This window comes from Chlamydotis macqueenii, chromosome 15 (genome assembly GCF_036417535.1).
Source record: "Chlamydotis macqueenii isolate bChlMac1 chromosome 15, bChlMac1.mat, whole genome shotgun sequence".
Taxonomy (NCBI): Eukaryota; Metazoa; Chordata; class Aves; order Otidiformes; family Otididae; genus Chlamydotis; species Chlamydotis macqueenii.
Window position 1 is genome coordinate 7,626,387 of NC_141570.1, and position 17,610 is coordinate 7,643,996.

Here is a 17,610-nt window from a genome sequence, read left to right on the forward strand (position 1 = left end):
CCTCGGGGTGGTGGACGTGGTCCAAAGGAAGGGTAAGCAGCCTCACTTCAGGGGGAGAGCCCAGGTCTCAGGACCCCATCAAATGGCCTACAGCGAGCACCCACACCTGGAGAGCTGGCGTCTGACTCAAAGCCCATTTCCTAGCCTGCTATTGGATTTTTTCCATGTGCCATGAATTCACTTGCAATTCACACTTGCAATGAACGCAGAGCAATTTCATGGGTCGCTGGAGACAAACAGGACTGTTTTACGGCAGGCAGCACAGCGCCTTCTCTGCGGCCCCAGGTGAGTGACCTGTGCGGGAACACTGCAGGCGTAAGGGCAGATGTGCGTTCCTGACCTATCCCCAACAACACCCTGAGCAGTTCCTGTATTTGCACCTTGAAGTGTTTTATCATATTTAATTAAACCATTAAAGTAAGGTATTTCTGTTATTAAATAATCTGTATGCTAGTGGAGTTGATCAGGGTTATCAGAAAGTAAATTTGAGTTAAAACATTGTGGGAAGATAGGAGAGCTGTTAACCAAGGCGGTATCAGAACAGGAACAGCAGCCCCTGATCCTGGGGGAGAGAGATAGGTCAGTGTAGTCCACCTGAGCTGCCAAGGAAAGGCTTGGATTTTTGTTACAGCTTGAGTTTTGAATCTGAAATTATTCCAGATAGATCTACTTGTGATATTTTGAGTTCTCACTTGTGATTTTTTTTCTCCCTCTAACAGCAGTAGGATTGTAATGCTCTACTCTGTCAAGCAACTGCAAGATTTCACTCATGGATACAATTCATACTTGGTAAGATGAGTGCTTCATATCACAGGTATCATATCCTCTGCAAAAGGAGTGAGGCATACATTTCCCATCGATATCTCCCCGCAGACAGGAGTTGCATTCTGAAGTATCCTTAAGACCAATCAAGGTCTTGGATAGAGAGGGGGGAAACTTTCAGAGGCAAGCAGATTTGCAAATAGCCATTATTTTATTTGAGGTTTATTCTCTTTTGTCTGTTTTTTTCTTTCCTTCCCTTTGGCTTGGTAATAAGTATTGGGGAAAACCTGCTTGCAGACAGGAAGACACTGTGTAACTAAAGGTAAAGTATTAAAGGTAAAAGTATTAAAGTATTCTGTAGGAACAACATTCTTTTTCACAATACAGTATGAGAAAAATCAGGTAAGCAGTGCATACATTTTTTTATGAACAGGAGGACCCTCAACTACTACTAATGAAGTTCAGAAAGAAGAGACAGGGCTCTCAGTAGGGAAATACCATCCATTAAATGCCTCCCTGGGGATCAAATGACACTTACAATTGAGAGACACTAACTGCCTCCTACATTTCAATTGGTGCCAGCAGGACGCCTATTTGTAAAGATTTGTGCTGCCTGTACTCTGTTAGTGTAAGATGCCACATAAATATTTTCTGACCTTTGCAGTAGATATTACCCTTTTTTTTCCCCATAGACCAGCAGCTTGAATTTACCTTTTAAAACCGTTGATCCTGCTGAAGAAAGAGCACAGGAGAAACCCTGCAAGTGTGCCCGCTGAACTCAATGGACCTGCTGAACATTTGTTCTGGATGTTTTCTGATCAGGGCTTTATATGCAGCACCCTTTACAACAAGACTTCCATGGTTCTTTTTGTAAAAGAGTACTTGCCTTTTACTAAACACCTATCACCAAAGATCAAAAGGCCTTTGAAATACGTCCCCTAAGAAAGCAAAAAATGAGAACGTAGAAATCCATTCATTTCAAAAGTGATTAATCAAAGGCAGCTCTTTGATCAGTGAAGTAAATCCTCAGTTCCAAAACAATGAGCGCATTAATAGGGAACAATTACATCTCTCCAGGTGCACTGCTCTTGAGGCACATACTGGGCTCTCATGGGTGTCACTGTCAGGGCTGCCCTGGACTCCAAGACATGTCTACTTTTCATTATGGTACCACTTGAAAACTCAGCAGCTCCATCCCATGCACTAACTGTTGCCTCTGTTTGGCTTTCTGGAGTATGCAGTAATGTTTGCACTACAGCTCCCTGCATTTTTTGGCTTTGTTTTTGTTTTTATATATATACACACACGAGTATATTTGTGCAATATCCACTGCCATTCAAATGAGAAATGCACAGTGATTCAAAAAAAAAAAAAAAAAAAAAACCACCAAAACAAACCTGTAGCCACAAATAGCAGAGATTAAAGAGCCATGCCAAGGTCTGAGAGATTACAGATCCCATATCCACAGATGTTTGCAGCCGCTGACAGTCATGCGATTTAAAGATTCTCCCACGTCATTACAGGACAGGAAAACGTCCGCCACAAATAATATCAACAGATCCCACCCTTCCCCGGAGAGCTTAGTTTGGATCAAACAGAGCCTGTTCAAAACTCACCATGCCCATGGCAGTGACAGGTGACCTGGAACTGTTCTCCAGTGTCAAGAATTCATCAGGGTGCAAGACGCAATGAGGACACTCCATAGCCACGCTAAACCAGCGGGAATTCACCCCTTGCACACGGCTCATTTTGAGTTGCTACAAGATGATGGATTGTCAATGACTTTGGGAGGGTCACAGTGGCAACAGGAAGACAACAGATATATGGTTGTTATTATTAACAACCAGCATTCTGCTGGTTTTTACACCACGGACAAATTTATGCAAATTACATAAAAACAAAATTATTCCTGGGGACTGACTGTCATGAAAGGAGAAACAACTCCAAAGTAAGCTTTCAAATTAAAAAAAAAAAAAGAAAAGAAAAGAAAAACAAATCAGCAATATCAGGACATTACAAAAGGACTTTCTGTCCAAAAAGAGACAGAAGAAGGCATAGCATCCTTTGGGGAAATATCCAAGTGAAGCAAAGAGCATAAAAAGTATAAGGCAATTCTATGGTTTTGGAATTTTCTGGGTAACTTCTGTAAAACATACTCCTGAGAGCCAAGGAGAAAGACATTGGTAATCAAGGCCTGCGTACAACGTTACAGGGCGTTTTCAGAAAAGGTGGGCATTGTCACTCACTGGCAGGGACACACAGCCCTCTAATCATCCTCTTAAAGTGAGAAAGTTCATGTACAGTGAGAGGGGTGTGAATTCACAGCTTGTTTGTTCCCCCTAACTCCTTTTTCAGGCAGATGCTCTCCCATGCAAGGTGCCAGCAGCCTCAGAGGGCTGCCCTCCTCCCGCTGCAGCTGTGTCCTGGGAGCACTCGCTACCCCTTGTCCCTGCTCTGTGCCCTGTTGAGCACACCGCAGGAGCATTCCCTGATGAATCGGCCAAACCCCTGGGACCAGCTCACACCAGCCACTTGGCCAGTTTGCGCCAAGCAGTGGATGCTGCCTGAGCCACAGGCGTATGCGCTCAGGCAAACCCCTTCTGCCAGTAAATAGGAGCAGACAGCAAGCTCTGGCAGAGCAGCGCTGCGGAGCGCCTGGATCAATAGCATCTTCCATGGGCTCAGCTGGACCTGCAAAAGGGCATCTGCCCAGGCCCTCCCTGCGCTTTCTGAGTAAAGCAAGCTGCTTCGCACAAAAGAATTCAGCGTGTTAGCCGATACGCTCTCAGTTCACAGCCTGGTTTACTTGCTACTAATTGCTTACAGGAGCATTGAGCCAACATTTCTGGTTTCTTCCCTCTCTCCCTAGAACAGCAACTTTACTACCAGTAGTTCAGACAATACAGTGTCTCCTGGGTACAATGAACACACAGAAGTCCCCTTGCAAACCCCAGATACATGTCCACTGTTCTGCTCTTTATTAACAGTAACATGTTGCAGTGTTTGAGCCAGGAGAGAAACTTGAAAGAAAACAGAGCTGAGCAGCTCTGCTAGACTCAGTCAACACATGTACAGCAAGTTTGTAATTTCACACCTGTCCTCTGTTCTGTCCCAGGCTCTTTGGGAGACTTGAAATACCAGTGCTAATATATGTTGGTCTGACTCTGCTGTGGTCAACTCTGGTTTACATCATCCACGAGTCTAAAAAATGTTCAACCCAAAAGCGTTAAACTCTTAGATGATCACGGAGTCACAGGATAAATCGGGCTGGAGGGGAGCCCAGGAGGCCTCTAGTCCAACCTGCTGCTCAGAGCGTCAGCCTGAGCTCAGACCAGGTGGCTCAGGGCTCTGCCCAGTCAGGTCCTGAAAACCTCCAAGGACAGAAACTGCACAGCCTTTCTGAGCATCCTGCTCCGCTGCTGAGAGCCCTCGTGGGGAAAATGGGATTCCTTATATTCAGTCTGAACCTCTCCTGTGTCTATTTATGCCTGCTGTCTCATCCTCTCACCACACACCCTGGTGAAGAGTTTGGGGCTCTGTCTTCTGGACAAGGCTTTTTCTTCCTAGGTGAAACACTTTGTATTTGTCCTTATTGAATTTCACATGGTTCCTGCTGGCCTTTCAGCCTAGCAAGGTCTCTCTGAATGGCCGGTCTGCCCTCAAGCTACAGACATGCAGCACCCAGAATTTGGTGTCACCTGCAAACTTGACAGAAGCATGCTCCATCACCTGCTCCAGGTCACTGGTAAAGGTCATAAACTGGACAGGCCCCAGGACAGACCCTGGAGCACTGCACTGCTTACATGCCTTTCAGTGTGACCAGGATCGATAAGACAATCGGTTTTTTAATGGATTGAGTTGTTTGTCTGTGCAGAATGCAGTATCTCACACTAGTTAGAAGAGTATTCTGGGAGACTGTTGAAAGCCTTGCTGAAGTCAAGCTAAGTGACACACACTGTCCTTCCCCTATCCACAAACCTTGTTGTTTTACCACTGAAGACAATCAGATCAGTCAGGCGTGTTTACTCTGGGTCAACCTGTGCTGACTGCTCCCAGTGACCTTCTCCTCTCTGTACTCACAAGTGTGTCCCAAGAGGAACGGTTACTTGGTGCAAAGGCTACGGAAAATTCAGACATCATCAGATATTCCCATTCAGCAGCACACCCAAGTTTAGAAGCATCTACAGTCAAAGCATTTTTGTTTTAAAGGTAGATGTTATGCAGCAGATGAGCCATGGGTTGGCTGGTGCCAGAGTGAGCTCTCTCCTAGCTGAGCAGAACCTACCAACTAACACAGTTTGGTCATAAGATGTGACGAAACACTTCCATCAGAAAATCAAACTTCAAAATAGTTCATGATCAGCGCTAAAAACAGCAGACTTAGCAATGAGTGCATTTAATCAACTGCTTCAAGAGGAGACATACAAAATCATTTTTTGGAAATCTTCCTGTTACCCTACAAGTTGCTGTTTCTAATACAACATCCCAAATTTTGATGTATACTGGGGCACGTTCTTAGTGCTGTATAATTTTTAAAACAGATGGGGCTTGTTTAGTTCCAAAGCTCTTGAGTATGTAATTTTTAAATACAAATCTGGAAAATTTCCACCTAATTTATGCCTCAAAATTAGCATGATTTCACAGCAGCTGGATCTGTTTCGCTAACTTGTTCACTCTGAGAACACAGCCTGTACCTACATACTAACATCTGTCTTCAAGAGGAATAGAGACCCATGGAATGCAAATGTTTCATCAGCATGCATGTGGGACAGCATTACTACTTGCATGAGATTTTACTTGGCGTTTTAAGGCAGGCTATGCAATTACAGATTCACATTCAATTCTTTATGCTGCACATGCCACACTTCTGTAAAACTGTTGTAGAATTTTTTGATAATTTACTTTCTTATTTTAAGCAAGACTATTTTTTATATTCCTTTAGCATTACAACCAAGTGCCTTAGTACCATCTGTCAAATTACTCACATGGAGCCATAAAAACACTCTGAAATAATCTAATACGCCTTTTATTTGCTGGTGAGTGCGACAATTTAAAATATTTCTAATTCAGATTTGACACGGCTACTAATCAGCACTCAATATCAGAAGACAAATAAGTATTTTCTCTTCCTAATGATATGCAGCACTGTAGCTTTTAAAAAATGTAATGTATATGTTACCAGCCCAGCACTGAATCTCACAAGTCACGAAGTTTTGAAGCATGACATTGCATTGTTCGGATGTGAGAGAGCCTGCAGAACCACAGCCACAACATTTAAAATGGGATATATTTTTTAGCCTAGAAATGCTGGAGATATATGTGGCTATATATTTTTTTAAATTGCTTCCTTTCTCCTGAAAGGGAAGAAAGATTGTTAAGTGGTTTTATTGTAGCACAGAGGGAATCACATTGGCTCTGAGAGAGAATAACATTGCAATCAAAAAGCCTTCAGGAGTGCATCAAGGATCCAGTAACCTGCACCAAAACTACTCCTCAGCTTCCCTCCACGGATTGCAGGAGGATGAGCTTTGGTGCCCTGGAAGAGTCAGAGACACCACGAGGGGAGGGAGGAAAACAAGGGCCCTCACTTTTCAACACCTTAAAGTCAGGCTTCCTGCAAACCTGCAAGACATTCTGAAAGCTAAAGCACTGATAACTGCAGTTTACGCTATTCTCCTCTCTCAAATACCCTAATACAGCATTTAGTGCTAGGTTCACTGTCACAGCCTAAAAGACACCTGCCACACACACCATCTGGTAAGAAAACAAATAGGTGGCCTTATTTTAGGTGAGGAAAAAGCACATAATATAGCACTTCTAGCTTTTCTCACAAAATCGTGCCAATCACGCCTGGGCGTTTTCAGAAGCCCAGAGAGCAAGTGAGGCCATGGGTGCTCCTGAAAGCCAACAAAGCAGGAGGGGTCCTGCTAGGAACAATCCTGGCTCTTCTTTTGAAAGTCAGCCTTCTAGATGCCTGCTTATCAGGATGGCTTTTATGAAGTAAGTAGCCCAGGACTGCATCAACTGCCAGAATTTGACTTCTTTAATGCCCCTTTGCAGTTCTTTGTCCTTGTTGGGACTTTCATAACAACTGTTATTAATAAAGGTTGCCAGAATACCTGTATCTATTCAGATATTTGGAAGCACTGCAGGTCTGCCAGTAACTCAGGACAAGTAGCACAGATGCTCTTTGATCACAAAGCTCTACAGACATACAGACACGCACTTACATGTGCGCCCAAACATTTATAGGTGTACAATAAAGGGCATGTTCCACCTATCTCTCACTACTCCATAAGCACCGCAGATGAACTCCCTCAGTGTCTGTTCTAACATTCAAAGGAACACAGAGATTTTTCTGCAATACTGTAAATGATACAGACCTTCTAATTCTGTATTCTAAGCAAGAACATGAATTTCGAATTTCCTACATGCTCTGTGCCAAGTCTCCATGAAAAGCAGTCACCTTAGGTCCCTCTGTCTCTTGTCCCTGGCTAACTCAGCTACGCTGCTGCCTCAGAAACCTGTAGGAGGGATACGATGGATCCAGACATCGCAGATGGAAATGGCAGCTAAGTAAAGCATTTCGCTTCAAAACCTACCTCATCGCACATGAAACTCTTGTGTAGACGATCCTTAGTCATCATTGTTTAAACCCAAGCCAGGGATTTTCATACACTTCCTCCTCGCTCCTTCGTGTGTACTCTCCTTCAAAGCCCAAAACAGACAACATTCACAGATTTAACACATCATTGTAATCACACAATTTCTAAGTAGTCTTGTGTGGCTCAGACAAAATTAGATTTTCAGAACTCACACTGATGTCAAAGGACTAAAAGACAGGAGGCCGGTGGTCAGCAAGGTGGCAAAGAGGATAACGCTGGTATTCTGAAGAGCAAGCTGCTGGGCTGGTGCTGGGCCACAGCAAGGAACCACATCACCTTGAGAGGCACATGTGTCAACAAGAAGTAGTGGTCCCTGACTCCTGGTTCCCTTATCTGTCATCTCATGTGAGCCAGGAACTGCAACCTGCTGCCTCCCCAGGGGTGAGATGCTATGAGGAGCTGGACCAGCAGCATGTTGATTTTCAATTGGAAACATCTCCCATTTATACCAGGTTTCCACTAACATGCTTAATGTCCAATTTGCAAAAATATATATGTATTCTGAAAGACAGTCCTTGACAGGTTGCCAGGTTTTGTGCTGAGGGATGCAATCCAGAAATCTAGAGCTGCTAAGCTCTGTGTGCTTGCTCACTTTCTCTCTCTCACAAACACACTCACACACACACAAAAAAAAAAGTTCTCTTAAGAACAGAAAGTTCCTACTGAAACTGTATCTGTTACAGAAACCTGTTGTCCCTCCTAAGGGTGCTGCCTTATTGAAAGCCACAGCCTAGATCTGTATGTGACCAGGTGACACCGTGCAGGGATATGCGCACCACATCCAAGTGGTGCTGATGGGAGCTGGCTATGGATTGTTGCTCTGGAAGAGGGACCTGCCTGCTTCTCAGTCCATGTAAAAGTACCAAGCCTTGGAGCTCGACATGTAAAAGGATCTGCCTGTGCTGTTTGAGCTACAAGGGGAATCCCAGCAGCTCAAACATGCGAGTGTGTTTTGCCTTTGTGTTAAGATGATGGGTTAGCTGGGCTGTGCTAAGCTGCCTTACGCTAGATTGGGTATTTCATAAGCAAGATGAACATTAAGTAAATAGAGACAGGTCCCAAAGCCCTCTCCTGTTTGTTATCTAGAGGCTTCCCGCACTCCATACATTAAACAAAGAGGAGACTTTCCATTGTTTGAAACCCATCACGAAAATACTCCTCCAGCCTGAATTTCTGCCTGTTTCAGTACACCACTAACTTTTGTTTTTAATCTTGAAATGGCATGAGTTTTGTGTGCCTTTGCAGTTCTGTTCTTCAGTGGGAACCTGAGAAGTTGAAATACTGCTGAGAAGTGTGTCCTCACAGGAGGTTCAGCCAGGGTTTGAAGACTCATGACATTCAAATGGATGAGAGAAGCTTATAGAGAAGCGTCTGAACTTCGGGTTACTCTTCTGAACTGCACTCAGATGCCAGCCTCTAAGGAGTTCACCCATCATTTTTAGAACCTTATTAACTAGAGCTTAAGGGAAATAGCTATAGATTTTATTCAGCGGGGACATTCTGCACAGTGGAGCAATGCTCTCTGCATTCATTTCCTTTTCTGCAGTGATTCAGTATTGCACATTATTTAGGCATCAGATCTGAACACAAATAATTGTATAATAAAAAACTCAACAGGTTATTGCCACAATAACTCCTGCATCTCCACTGTGTACAGAGTTAGCTTGGTTGCTTACCCCAGTTAGGAAGCAGAGGTAGGCAGCACCATTTGAAGCCACTGTGCACCATTTGTCACCCACTAGACAGAAGCTCATGTCGCTCACTCAGGGTGTTATTGAGACCACAGGGCATACTCCAAATTGAAGGAGGGGAGAGGGAAAGCAGACCTCTGCTTACAGCATTAGCAAATTCTCCATACACCTCCCTCTAATGTTGCATCTCCCGTTCTTTAGTTCGCAATTAAATGCAGAGCTTATACAGGGAAGGCAGAGCAGGTGGAAGCACTTTCCAGCCCATCACACTCTTCATTGTGTTTTCTCCTTCAATGCTCTCTTCCATTTGACCTTGTATCCCACAGCCAGAGGGATGGGGACATCATTTGCTAGTCTTCCTTACTAATTTCTGAAAGATTCATGAAACAAAACATGAGAAAAGGGAGAAGGAAACCATGGATTCATTGATAAAAGTGCTCACATTACACTACAAGTTTGCTACAATACACGTGGGAGAACACAGACTTCAAACTCCACAAAGAGATTGTGCTTTTAAAAGTTTGCATAATTACAGAGCCTGACAACCCCGTTACATTCATGCAAGATGATGGAAAATCTCATATCTCTGCATTACAGCTCCAGCTGTTGTTACAGCAGACTGGAAAAGACTGCCGTAAGATTAGGAAATAGCCTAACAGCTTTTCAGTAGAGTACAGTCACCTAAATCTCCTCTTCTGTTGTAGTATCAAAGTCCCTGCAGTTTATATTACAAAGACAAAGAAGGAAAAAAACAAACAGTGAGTTAGGGAGGTGGCCAGCATGCAGAGCAAACCTATGAGGTCCAGCAATTTTCCTTCTCCCTCTCTTTCCAGACACCTCAGAGGTCCCCCAAAGCCTCGGGGAATTACACAGCTGTGAAAAGGAGCAGGACTGAACGCACCATGTGTACAGGCACGGCTGAAATCACTCTGCACACAGCCATTTCTGCTCATTTGACTTCTTAGCACTCATGACTCCCCTTCTAGGAACTCGTCACAGCTCATGGCAATAGCAGCCGCTGGCCCTGTCACATCTCATTGTGGAGGCTGCCCTTTCATCTCTCTGTTTTTTTTAAGCTAAGCTTTAGCACATCAGGGGGAACATCTTTGAAATCCTCACTGATTCCCACTGGAAAGGGTGCCAAGTGAAAGAATCATTTCCCATGGACATTTTCTTTCCCCAGGGCCACAAGGAGGCCCAGCTCAGCCCTGCTCACAATGTTATCTAGAAACAAAACAAGCCCAAACCGCAGCTCTCCCTTTCTTCCAGCAATATTTTCTGGGTTTATCCAGAGCAACTCTCCCATCCCAGCCCCAGCCTGGGGTGAGAGAGGGCAGCAGCAGACCTACCAAGGCAGCTCTGATAGATTTTTGAAGCTCATTTAGCCTCAGCTTGGACATTTTACCCCAAATTCTGTGCCAGAGCTGGGCAGGAGAGGTTTATGGTTGGTAATTTGGGCTGGAGCATCCCTGGAGTAGGGCAACCAACAGTGCCCCCAGACACAGGCGTCACTCTGTGCGCTGCTTGTTCCTGGGACGCACTGGGCCCCGGTGCTGGAGCAAGTCTTCCCTTCACCCATTATCTCAGTACTTTTTGTTTTGAAGTTGCATTGGGAAGAAATATTTAGCTACAGTGAGGAGCCTTGTCTTGTTATCTGTGTGGCCTTTTTGATGAATTATAAAGAGCTCATGCTGCTTGCTAAGCATGTTACAGATGCCATGCCACAGGCAGATTTTTTTTGTATTTTTGTTTTTAGTGAAAGAAATATTTTCCAGAGGTTTGCTATAAACTACAGAATGATCTTTGTGCAATGTGGAGACTAGGTGCTCTTGCCAGCTTGGAAATCCTTGTACAACACTCATGCCAAGCATATACTCTGGATTTTGTTTTAGGGAATGCTTGATCATTCTCTCCATCATGTCTACATAGCCTCATAGTAAAACCTTTTATTTTTTTCACAATCTTTAATTTCTCTGCAAAGCACCCCTGTGAGACATGATCCCCTTTTTTTCAAAGAGAAACTTTAAGATTTGTATGGATCACAAAGAGATTTAGGTACCTGAGTAGGAAGGGGAAGCCTAAATCCCACTGAGATGAACTGGAGATAAGCCCTCAACAGGACTGAAATGCTTTAATACTTCACTGAGTTTCTACCTAAGTGATTTGCCCAAGGTCACGCAGGACATTTGGAAAAACAGCTCCGAACTCCACAGCTTGCTCAATTACTACTCTCCCTGTGAAGGATGGAAATTTAGTAATTTGCAAGGTCATTTGGGAACACAAGACACACCTATTGTGTTAGCTAATCCCAGTGGGCAGTAGGTATCTTTGCCTGGACATAACGTATCAATACAACTATTCTGCTCCCCAGCTTGTTTGGAGGTAGCCTGGAAATCTCAGCACAGGACTGCATTGTACCGGGCCAACGTCACCTAGAGCAGGGCAGAGACTTGAGCCAAAATCCCATGAGTTCCACCCAGTTCCTTAACCACAAGGGCAGTCCTCCCCACGTCATCCCTCTTCCCTCTGGGAGGGTAAGGATGAATGAACGGTGCCTTTTCAAACACCACAGAGAGTGTTTGATGTGGTGGGACCTGAATTGACTCTTTCAGAGTCCCTGAACCTCTTCTATCCTCATAGAAAAATAAAAATCTTCAGATTTTTTGTTTTAAATTCAGATCTAGTTACTGCTGAGCTCTAGAAGCAGCATGCACACACAGAAAGCTTTATGCCTCCCTGACTGGTGTCAGGCAGAAAGTAAATTATTTATGAAAGCACTCCATGTGATATTTTATTTTGGATTTAAAGAGGCAGGAGTGATGCGAAGGATCGTTTAAAAAAAGTAAAAAACGTGTTCAAATGTGAGTCTTTTAGTTTTGCTCAGGATCCACTCCCTGCTAAGACTGCTTGCACAGAAGCATAAATCTGACCTCATCTCTATTTACATGGATAATCCCATTCACTTCAGTGGAGCTGCTCCTAATTGCCACTGATTTATATGGGATAAGAATCAGGATTATAAAAAAAACAAGTCTGGTGCCACCGCTTTGGGGCTGAGTGAGCATTTGCAAACTCAAACCCACTTTTCCTCCCACCATCTGATCCACTTGTAGCTTTTCATTTTCCATGCACAGAATTCCTCAATCCATTTCTTAAATTAGCAGCAGCAGACAGCCCCAAGCAGCCATTGCTACACAAAATAAAATTACCTGAAATACTGCGCTGCTGCAGAAGGACTAAGATCTCAAATACTGGAATAAAAATGACAGTAATATCCCACAGTTTGCTAAGTGTAATTTCAAATCAAATATTTTTAAGTGCTTGTGGCTCAGAACAAAGCCCATCACCTTAACCATCACCAAAGGCTTAACCTCTAAAAGAACACTAAAGGCAGCTTTTTGAAAAGAACAGAGCAGAAGTCATTCCTCTGGGCCTCTACCTACCTGGTACTTGCATATATACAGTAAGCCTGGCTGGAATTTCGCTGAGGAGTTAAATGATAAAACACCTTTCCAGCATACCAGGGTCAGGTCACTGAGGCCAAAGCATGAGTAGGAGCCTCATGTGATACGAAGCTTGCATCAACTTGCCCACAATTTCAGGAGAACACTCCAGGGAGCAGACTCCAGTTTGCCTCTCTACCCATTGACGTAATAAATCGGTATTTCAAACCTGTGTTTAGATCCTTAAGCCATGTGCCTTTGCAGGATTCTCCCCCAGCTCCATGCTTAGGCAGTAGGACTGTGCTCACTCTAACTCCAGAGTTACAGCTGCCCTCAGTTCTCATGAGATTATTGTGTCTTCGATAACTTCTTCCTGTCTTTCATTGTCCTAATTCCAAAATATTATTAAAATATAAGGAAAGAAAAGAAGTTGAACTGTGTGTCTTTATACATCCTGCTACACATGGCAGGCTTTACACACACACAGCAGCAGTGTAAGTAACGCACAGCCTGGAGACACACAAAGTGTTTCATCTGATCCCAAACTGTGGACCAATCCAGGATTGGTAACTCCTGAATAGACTTCTGGGTTGGTATCACACAGCTTCTGAACTGGCCTCACCTGTGGGTTTTAAACCTCAGAGTTTGTGACGTTTCACCTTGTTCAGACACATGGGTTTGTTTTGAGGCCTTCCTGCAAAACAATTAATGTATAATTATTCAAGTGTCCTAGGGAAAACCAAGGAGACTGGCACCTTCTTTTGGTCACGAGCACCAGCATCAGCAATCACTGTGCTAAAAAGAACTCCTGCCCTTGACTTGGACTCGACTTCCATTTCAGAATGAGTGGCTGTTCTGGTTCTGTTAGTGAGGGGGGGCCTAAGGTGGTAGCTTCTGTAAGAAACTGCTAGAAGTCGCTCCCCTTTGTTCAGTGGACTCGGCCGGGCCTAGGGTGGACCCGCTGCTGGCCAAGGCTGAGCCAATTGGTAGCAGAATGTCCCGTGATAACGCCTCTGCGATAACGTATTTAAGTAGGGGAAAACAGGAAAAAAAAAAGGAGAAGATGTGAAGCAGCTGAGCGGGGGCAGAGAGGGGGAGGCGCGAGCCTCATGGGCCTTGCAGGCCTCACCCTCTGGCCTCCCGCCGGGCAGCCGACTGGGCCCAACTCGGCCCGGCCCGGCTGCAAGAAGTGGAGAGGAGATGAGAAGTGAATAAGATGTAAAAAGGATCCTGAGAGACGTCTGCCAGCCTGTTGTGAGGAACGGCTGCAGACGCCAAGGTCAGTTCAGAAGGAGGGGGAGGAGTAATATGGCTCCTGGCCAAGATTCCTCTGCAACTTGTGGTGAAGACCCTGGTGGAGCGGGTTGTCCCCCTGCAGCCCATGGAGGTTCACAGAGGGGCAGAGATTCACCTGCAGCCCGTGGAGGACCCCACGCCAGAGCAGGTGGAGGCCTGAAGGAGGCTGTGGCCCATGGAGGGCCCGCTGGGACAGCTGTTCTAGAGGGACTGCACCCCGTGGAAGAGATGACCCACACCGGAGCAGTTTCACGAAGGACTGTGGCCCGTGGGAGGGACCCCACGCTGGAGCAGAGGAGGAATGCGAGGAGTTCTTCCCCTGACAATGATACAGCGGCATAAAACAACACGTAATGAACTGACCGCGACCCCCATTCCCTTTTCCCCCCCCGTGCCGCTCGGGAGGGGAAGGTAGTAGAGATAATGTTAAGCCCGGGAAGAGGGAGGGGTGGGGGGAGGTTATCTTGTTCCCTGTCTCATTCTCCTGCTAATTTTAGAAATAAATGAATAGTTTTCCCCAAGTCGAGTCTGTTTTGCCCGTGACGGTAACTTTAAGGATTTCTCCCCGTCCTTATCTCAAACCTTGAGCTGTTTTTTCTTATATCATCTCCTCCTATTCTCTCAGAGGGTGGGGGGAGCGAGAGACGGACTGCGTAGTCTGGTCCTGATCAGGGCTGAACTACGACAGTGGCACAAACCACTGTGCAGAGCTTGCAATGTACCCAGCAAAGTTATTTCTTTTATTACAAAGCTTCTCCAACCTCACATGGAAAAATAGCTCTATATTTCTCAAGCTGCTTTGATAACTGAGCTGGTGCTGAATTTTTCCTGAGTCCAGAGAATGTGCACAAGTGCAGACACTGCTTCACAGCAGGTAAATGAAGTACTGGCCTGACAGGGGCTCCTTCAGCCCTACAACAGGATGAGTTGCAGGGCTGGAGTATCTATCAGTGAGGGACAATCCAGCTGGATTCTGAGGACACTGACAAAAAAGCCATATTTCCTACCCACGTGCTTCTTTGTGTCCACCTATGATGTCAACCACTACTGACTCTTCAGTGACCTGATCATTTACACCCTGGAACTGAACAAAAAACCTCTCTCTTCCCCCTTAAGAAAGGCTACAATAAACTTTTATTAACTCTAATTTTGAATTTCCACACTTTCACATCCTTCATTGTCCACTGTGATAACTAAACTGAGACTTTACACTCAGAGGCCCAGAGCTTGCTTTCCTGCTGTGTTTTCTGTGGTCAAGAAGACAGTTACACTTTTGATTATTTAGGGTCCTTTATGCCATCAAGGCGGCTATTACACTTTGTGCCTAATCAGCCCCAGGGCAGACAAACAAAACATCCAGCTCTTCCTTCTCTACCATAAGGCAGATTTGGGCATGCTGGCAGAAATATGAAATTCCTACTGTAAAGGCAATTTTTTTGTAACTCAACAGCAGCTCATAACGGTAGAATTGTGATATGAATCCAGTAAGAAATAATATTTTAATTTTAAAAATCACTAGCATTTAAAATGAGATTCCTACAGTTGATGTGCATAGATTTTTTTCTTCCCAGTGTCTTCATTCATTTCGGTAAGATGGTGTTTATTTCCATTGCTGTGGTCAGATTCTGAATATGAAGATTTTTACATGCTTGCTCCTTTCTCTTTTTTTAAGCTGCATTTCAAACACTACCGACATCTTCATGCCACCAGCTCGGCAATAAGGCCACATGATTTCATGTCAGCATAGAATCAAAAGAAGGAAAAGTAGAGATAAACTTTTCTGTAACATTTCAGCAGCTGTTACCATAGTAATAATTCATTTCACCAAGCCACCAAACATCATTTCAAGGATTTTTCCAAACGCCCATAGAAGAAGCAGCAGCCATCAATAACCTTTTTCTATAAAGACTCCCGAAATTGTCACAGACCTTTCTCTTGTTATTTGCTGAAAGCAGAAACAAAACAATAAGGGCTAGAAATAACATCTCTATTAAGATGGATGGATGCAAGGAGAGGTAGACAAGGGGAAGTTAAAAAAAAAAAAAAAAAAGTGCTGCATCTTTGTGTGCCCAGGGCCTAAGCTTCCCAAACAGTCAATGACGCCAATTGTCAACTTGAGATATGTCAGTGCTGAGGCATCCAGGATCCTAAACAGGAAAAGCTTTTCAATCAAAGCCAGCTCTTTTAATTGTGTGAAGAGTGTCACCTACGGGGCAATATTTTGTAAAACTAAGCAACGTAATAAAATAATAGCATTTTTCACTGCTGGGAGCTCCTGGGCAGGTTTTGGGGCACACTGCTAAGCAGAGCACAAGGTGGAGGAGATCTGCCACTCACCTTGTTTTCTAGTGCTGCAAAGGCGCAGATGTGACTGCAAATAGAAACACAGTCCTGGCAGCAGCAGGATTGAGATCCAGTTATGCCATTCATCTGCAGCCACAGGAACCTGAACTATCTACCCAATGTTTTTCTTCCTAAGTTCACTGGGATTGCAGGGTTAGAGAACAGTGGTGTGGGCAGTAGGAGGATCTGCAGCATCTAACAATTCTTGCGGAATACACAGGAAAAATTCCTTCCCAGTTTTGAAAGTGGTGATTGCTTTAACTTTGCATGTCTGCAAGAATGTCCATAGTTTACTGATCTGCCTCTCGAGCACACCAAGAATCATCACTGAAGTCCCAGCATCTAAGTCTGCGTTTCTTGAACCCCTGTAATACAGTTTCTGTAAGCTCCTCCTGGGACAAAGAACTACAAAGGGGAGTTGCACCTCCTCAGTTTAAAAACATGCCATACATGCACACTCGTTCTCAAATATTGGTTTTGTAACACTCAGAAAAGTTTTTTCCCGTAAAAGTTTACTTCATGAGAGTTTCAGGGCAGAAATACACAGAGTTAAGTACACTCCTAATACATTCCTCAAATACAAAGCACTCTCATTTTTCTCTTACGTTCAAACACCACCAGCACAATAGATCCTGGACTACAACTGGAGTACCTAGCAACTAGCAAGATACAAATAATAAACAGAAATATTCAGCAAAGCTCTGACCTTAGCAAGAACTTAAACATGCTTAAGGAAAAAACACTGCTGAATGCAAGCCGCGCTCAGAACCAATACCCTTCTGACCTGTTGTCAGAAAGTATTTCTTCTAAGCACTCCTGGTATCACAGGAGTTTGTATTCTGGAACTTGCAGCATTAGTCATTTCTCTACATCATTTCAGGCACAGCTTACAGCAAGCTGTCTCAGTGATCTTCATCTCACTGTCCAACTCTCCTTTTTCATCACTTCAGACTCACCCTTCTGAAAGTGTGGGAGCGCAGCAGCTCGCCGTCGCCAGGAACGTGCACATGGAGAAGGTCAGCAGTGCGAGCAAATGGCTAATTCCACCATATGCGCCTGGAGTTACCTGCTGGGAATGAGCAATCCTGGAAACCGAAAGCACAATTAGACCTCCTGTTGCATGTCAGCCTCTGCTGAAAATCTGTAATTAAATTGATACAATGATAATGAATAGGAGATATAAAAAGCAGACTCAGGAACTGCGGAGACGTGCTTAATTATATGAGTTTTCCCATTGGGTATTACAAAGCAGCTTCCACTGGCTTTGTGTAAAGTGTCAGAGCCGAGAAGGCTTCCAAATCTGCACAGCGGGGGCTCATCCCGGCCACAGCCCAGCCTCGTCTTATGGGCCTGGGCTTTGCTGCCTTCCTACCCTCCGCCTTGCTCTGTACTGAAGGGAAAACCAGGCTC

The 17,610-nt window shown here is 44.5% G+C and overlaps 1 protein-coding gene across 1 annotated transcript in view; it reads right to left on the minus strand.

Moving 5' to 3' along the window:
• Positions 1–16,780: 16,780 nt before the first annotated feature.
• Positions 16,781–17,610, minus strand: part of NPTX2 (neuronal pentraxin 2) — a 91,584-nt gene continuing 90,754 nt past the window's right edge. The window contains exon 5 of the mRNA XM_086759737.1: positions 16,781–17,285. Coding sequence (XP_086615863.1) covers positions 17,238–17,285 — 48 coding nt within the window. The 3' untranslated portion in view covers positions 16,781–17,237. The remainder of the gene's footprint in view (positions 17,286–17,610) is intronic.